Source organism: Poecile atricapillus, chromosome 20 (genome assembly GCF_030490865.1).
Source record: "Poecile atricapillus isolate bPoeAtr1 chromosome 20, bPoeAtr1.hap1, whole genome shotgun sequence".
NCBI lineage: Eukaryota > Metazoa > Chordata > Aves > Passeriformes > Paridae > Poecile > Poecile atricapillus.
Genome location: NC_081268.1, coordinates 9,736,975 through 9,742,974, shown reverse-complemented (window position 1 = coordinate 9,742,974; position 6,000 = coordinate 9,736,975). Strand labels below are relative to the sequence as shown.

At 55.6% G+C, this 6,000-nt stretch overlaps 1 protein-coding gene across 1 annotated transcript in view; it reads left to right on the top strand.

Moving 5' to 3' along the window:
* Positions 1-3,315: 3,315 nt before the first annotated feature.
* The window catches only part of ARRDC1 (arrestin domain containing 1), a 31,596-nt gene continuing 28,911 nt past the window's right edge, over positions 3,316-6,000 (top strand). Inside the window, exon 1 of the mRNA XM_058853677.1 lies at positions 3,316-3,515. Coding sequence (XP_058709660.1) covers positions 3,398-3,515 — 118 coding nt within the window. The 5' untranslated portion in view covers positions 3,316-3,397. The remainder of the gene's footprint in view (positions 3,516-6,000) is intronic.

Genomic DNA, 6,000 nt, shown 5'->3' with positions numbered 1-6,000 from the left:
GGGCACGGGCAGGTGAGCAGGGAGACAGGAATGTAAATATGTTTTGACTGCAATGAGTAAAATCCTCCTGAATCCATCATCACTGGGGGAATGATGGGTGCCCTGGCACTGCAGGCATTGAATACATTGAATTACAGAACCACAGACTGGTCTGGGAACTTAAAGATCATTTAATCTCATCCCCTGCCATGGCAGGGACACTTCCACTATCCCAGGCTGCTGCAAGCCTCATCCCAGGCTGCTGAGCCTGGCCCTCAGGATGGATCCAGGACCTTCTGGAAGAGCCTCAGGACCCTCAGGATGGATCCAGGACCTTCTGGAAGTTCCTCAGGATGCTCAGGATGGATCCAGAACCTTCTGGAAGACACTCAGGACCCACAGGGCAATCTAGAACCTCAGCACCATCTGGGCCGGCAGGATAGTCTAGAACCCTGTGGGATGCTCTAGAACCTCAGCACCCGGCAGGATAGTCTAGAACCCCCGGGGTGGCTGCAGAACCTTCTGGAAGACCCTCAGGATGGATCCAGGACCTTCTGGAAGATGCTCAGGACCCTCGGGAATGATCCAGGACCTTCTGGAATACGCTCAGCACCCTCAGGATGGATCCAGCACCTTCTGGAATACGCTCAGCACCCTCAGGACGGATCCAGCACCTTCTGGAATACGCTCAGCACCCTCAGGATGGATCCAGCACCTTCTGGAATACGCTCAGCACCCTCAGGATGGATCCAGCACCTTCTGGAAGATGCTCAGGACCTGTCAGAATGGATCCAGAACCTTCTGGAAGACCCTCAGGACCCTCAGGATGGATCCAGGACCTTTTGGAATTTGCTCAGGACCCTCAGGATGGATTCAGCACCTTCTGGAAGTCCCTCAGGATCCTCAGGATGGATCTAGAATCTCAGCACCACTCAGGACCCTCAGGATAGTCTAGAACCCCCGGGTGATCTAGAACCTCAGCACCGCTCAGCACCATTCAGGATAGTCTGGAACCCCCGGGGTGGCTCCAGAACCTTCTGGAAGTCTTTCAGGAACCTTTCATGGACCTTTGGACCCAAACCTGCACCAATCTCCCTCTTTTTTTTTTCCTTTTTACCCCATTTTTACCCCAAATTTTGTCTCTTTTTTCCCGTTTTTGACCCAAATTTGGCCTCATTTGATTCTTTGGGGCATCTTTGGAGCCAAGTCTGGACAAATTTTGGGATTTTCACCCATTTTTGCCCCAAATTTTGTCTCTTTTTTCCATTTTTATCCCATATTTTCTCTTTTTTTTTCCACTTTCTTCTGAAATTTTGTCCTTTTTTTTTTCCCATTTTTTCTTCCAATTACCTTTTTTTCCAGTTTTTAGCTCAAATCTTCTTTTTTTTTCACTATTCCCTTTAATTTTGTCTCTTTTTTCCCATTTTTATCCCAAATTTTCTCCTTTTTTTTCCACTTTTTTCCCCCAAATCTGCCCCAATTTCTTCTCTTTCCTCATTTTTAACCCAAATTTGGCCTCGTTTTCCTCTTTTTCCCCACTTTTCACCCGGATTTTGTTGATTTCCCCCTATTTTTTCCCTTTCCACCCCAAATCCTCCCCGATTTTCCCCCTTTTTTTCCATTTTTCCCCATTCCCACCCAAATTTTGTTCAGCTCCTGGCACAGAAATCCTTTTTACTCACGTTGTGACCTTGGGCGAGCAACTTTGCTGTGCTTAAAATTAACTTCTCTGCAAACAAGGCACATAAATCTCCGTGTCAGGAGAAGCTGCGGCATGGCACGAGGGGCTCGGGTTTGGTGAAGGGTTTTTCCACCCTGAGTTGTCACCTTTGTGGTGTCCCTCTGGGGCAAGGGTGCCAGTGCTGCCCCAGAAATGGGGTGGCCCCACTTGTGCCTCAAACCACGAGCCTTTGGCCACTTTCCATGGGGGAAGAGGGTTCAGGAAAATCTGCTGTAGCTCACGGTGTTTTCACCTCCCCCTCCCTTCCCCCCTTCTCCTAATTTGTTTGGTTTTGCTGGCAGAGCTAAATAGGGGCTGCAGAGACTGATGAAAGAGGCTGCAGGCTCGTCTTACAAAATAAAAAGGCTGGAGCAAATTGGCGTGCCTAGCCTGGGAAAACAAAAGCTAAGGGCAGCACAAGGAGAGCGGTGTGCGGACGGATCCCAGGGTACGCCCTGCGGGAGGAGATGAGCTGCGGAAAGCCTTGGCACAAAGCTGCTGAGTGTCTGTAGCCTGTGACTACACGCAGCCTGGAAACCAGAGGTGGCTCTTAAGCACGGGAGGAGGGAGGGCCTGGAAAGGTTTCCCAGCAGGAGCCATGTGTGCCCGGAGCACACAAACTCCTTCGCTGCCCTGTGAGGGGCTTCAGGTTGCCACAGGCACCGTGAGGCAGCGCGGAGGGTCCCGCAGCCCCGCATACTCAGGCTGGTGTCACTGCCGGGCCGTGGGAGGACGTCTGTCTGTCCAGCCAGGTCCGGGCTGGGTGTGCTCTGCAGATAAACAGCTCCTTTTACACTTATTAATTCTGCCTGTGTACACAGCCTGCTTGCCAGCGGCCGGGAGGTGCCTTTTTCCCGGCGTTACCTTTGGTGTGGGTTTTACGGATGGTTTTTATTCAATCAGGGAGACATGAGGGGAGAACGTGGCGAATGTATGCAGTGTGCTGGTCATCCCTGGCTTCCTGGGACACCCTGACCTTCACCCACTGATCCACAGAGAGCGTGGGGTCATCGCTGACTCCTCAGCCCCAGTCCCAGGTGGTTGTCGGTCCCTTGTATTTGCCTCTTACTGGACACTTAAAGCGACTGGGGTTATAAAAACAGGAGCAGGGAGAAGCGACAGCTGGGCCTGGAGAATTACAAAGAGGAAATGAGATTAGAGGGAGCAGGGATCACCAGGAGGCAAGATGGCCCCATGCTGGGCAGCCAGCTCCTTCCCTCACAGCCTGACCCCACAAGTGGTTCCTTCCCTCACAGTCTGACCCCACACCCAGCTCCTTCCCTCCCAGCACAGCCCAACCCCTGGAGCTGCCCTTTCCTTCACAGCCCAGCCCCACAAACAACTCCTTCCCTTATAATAGCCAGGGATCCATCATCTTCCCCTTGCTTCATCGCCTGACCCTATAGCAGTGAGGGATCCATCTCAGTGGATCTTCCCTCACAGCCCAGCCCCACAACCTGCTCTCCTCCCTCAGCCTGGCCGCATAACTGGCCCGTTCCCCCGGCACTCAGGGGCCCAGCAGCAGCCCCCTCCTCAGGGCCCGGCCGCCGCGGCTGCCCCGCGCCTCAGGCCCGCCCCGCTCCCCCAGCGCGGCCGGGGCGGGGCGGGCCGGGGGCGGGGCCCGCCCGGCGGGGCAGGCACAGCGCGGGCCGCAGGTAGGAGCGGAGCGGGGGAGCGAGCGGCCGGGCCGGCGCGGCCATGGGGAAGGTGCAGCTCTTCGAGATCCGCCTGGGCGACAGCCGCGTCGTCTACAGCCCCGGCGAGCCGCTGGCCGGCACCGTCACCGTGCGGCTCTCGGGCTCGCTGCAGTACCGAGGTGAGCCCGCGGCCTGCCGTGCCCTGCCGTGCCCGCGGGGCCACACGGCGGGGCGGATATCCCGCGGAGGGGTTCACGGGCTGCCCTGGCCCGCGGGGCGCCGTGGGGATGGTGCCGGGCAGCGGCCGCGTTCCCTTCCCCGGCCCTGGGGACCGGCGGCTCCGGGGCTGCCCCATCGCTGCTGCCCCCGCTGCCATGCGGCGGCCGGGAGGGGCTGACGGGAGCAACCTGCTGGATTATTTCCTCCTCCGCTTCCTCCTCTTACTTTTTGCTCCCATCCCATAAATAAGCAAACATCCTCCCAACCCCCTTCCCAAAACGAGCCGGCGCGGGGCTGTGCCACAGCAGCCTCCGGAGCTGGCGGGTGCCCAGGGTGGCAGCGGGAGGTGGTGGAGGAGCTCGCCCGCCTCGTTTTGCTTTCCCGGAGTCCTGAGGCTTCCCAGGGCTGCCGGCATCGCCCTGGCACGGCCCCCGAACCCCGAGCCTGGTGCCCCTGGGTCGGACGGAGCTGAAATGTGTTAGGGCAGGGAGGAGGAAGATGCCGAATGTGTCAGGCGATGGGAGGAGGTGGCGATGCTCGGTGGGCAGCAGCCCTGCCTGGACGGGAGCGAGGAGATGGGCGATGCCGTGTCCTGGCAGGAGCGGTCCGCGCTCACCGGCTCGCAGCGAGCAGCCGCGTTTTAACATCTCGAACGAACCCGGGCGTTTGAGTTGTGGCTCCGCTAGTGTGGGAGATGTCCGGGGTTTGTACGAGGTGCTGTGTGTGCCAGGGCAGAGTGTGCCCGCTGGGCAGCAGTGGTCTGGAGCAGGGGGTGTTGAGCTCCATGCGAGGCTCAGGCCATGCTCCGTCAGGTCGGACTGCAGGGAAAGGAGCTGCTGGGCTCGGATCATCCAAACTGGGAGCTTCCTCCCCCGCCTTAGAGAAGTCATTCGCATTTGCAAGTCAGCTTTGTGCTCAGTGCTGTGGAAATGTGAACCGATTTGCTGTTTTCCCTGAGGTCTTGCTTGCTTCTCGTGTGTGCATGCTGCTTCCTTTGTAACAAATTATTGGAGAGGGGAAAAAAAAAGACCAAGTAATGTAAAATGTGAAGTCTCTGTTCAAGAGCTGTCAGCCTGGATGATGGTGCCTATGCTTGCCTGCGCCTTGCTTTTGCGAGCGCCTCTCCCAGTTGTCTGCAATAGCTTTTGGAAGCTTCGTGTGGAAAAAAAGTATCTAGTACAAGTGTAAACTTGTAGCCTCTTTAAGTCCTGTCAGAGCAAAACAGTTGCAGATCCAGCGTTTATCTCCTTGGAGAGTACTCCCAGATACACTTCTTCCAGCAGAGGTGTTCTAAATGAAGTCTGGCTGACTTCCCTCCTCGGCCCATCCCATTGACTTCCACCCATTCCTGAAGGTGCTTTTTGGGAGGGACAAGAGTTTGGCCTTGGAGGGTTTGGTGTGCTGGCCCCCTGTGCTGCCAGCTGGCCAAAGCTACACCTTGCTGCTGCCTCTACAACTCCCATTTGGAGAAGACCTGCCAGGTTCTGCTCTACACCAGCTCTCCTTTGCTTCCTGGTGTTGTTGCAGGGAAGGAGGAAGGTATCTCTTCTGGACCTTCTTTTTGCTTCCTTATTGCTTTGGTTCTGAGAAGCATCAGCGTCTGGTGTTAAACACAGGTCCTGAACTCATGAAGGGTTTTGCTGTGAGATCTGGTGTTTGGGACTAGTGCAGGGATTTAATATCTGGGGCAGTTGAGCTCTAGGAAAGTTGGCAGAAACATCAAGCCAAAATCTGACGTGGTTGATGCTTGTGCTGTGCTGAGGTCACCTGAGCAGCTCTTTTATGCTGAGTTTCCTGTACAGTGGCTTCATGAGCTGGGGTAGAAACTTTCCATTACTGGTGTCAGAACTCAGTTAAATCACATTTGGATGTGAAAACAACTTCTGCCAAGCACAAGGTGGTTCTTTGCTGTGTGTTCTCCCTCCTGCTGTGTGTCTTATGGTCTCTGGTGCTTAAACCCTTCACACCTGATCTCTTGGGCATCCTGTCCTTTCTGGATGAAGGAAATGTCTCACCCTCAGAGGAAGAGGGTGAGAAACATCTGAAACATCCTTTTGGTGTAACAGCAGGTGAAAGAGATCTTCAAGGGACTTGTGAGTCCCTTTGAGCTCTGTGGGCTCAGCACTGGAGGGATCAGACAACCTGACATGCTCTGGCTTCCTGCTGGGCTGTGGGGAGAGCTGGGTGGCATCGACTCATCTTATATTGTATATACCCCCCACACCTTCTGTGGCCAGCTGTGACTTTCCAGGCTAATATACTACTCCCAGGAGAAGACACGAAGTCTTCACCCCTGGCAGGTCTGGCCCACAGAACCACGATTTGGTGCTTTCAATTTCCCGAGCCAGGTGAGTCCGGTGCGGTGACTTCTCGGTGCTGTGGTGTGTGAGATCACAGGCAGAACCAGCCTGCAGGTGACTCCTCACACGGTAACTTCTGCCTCTT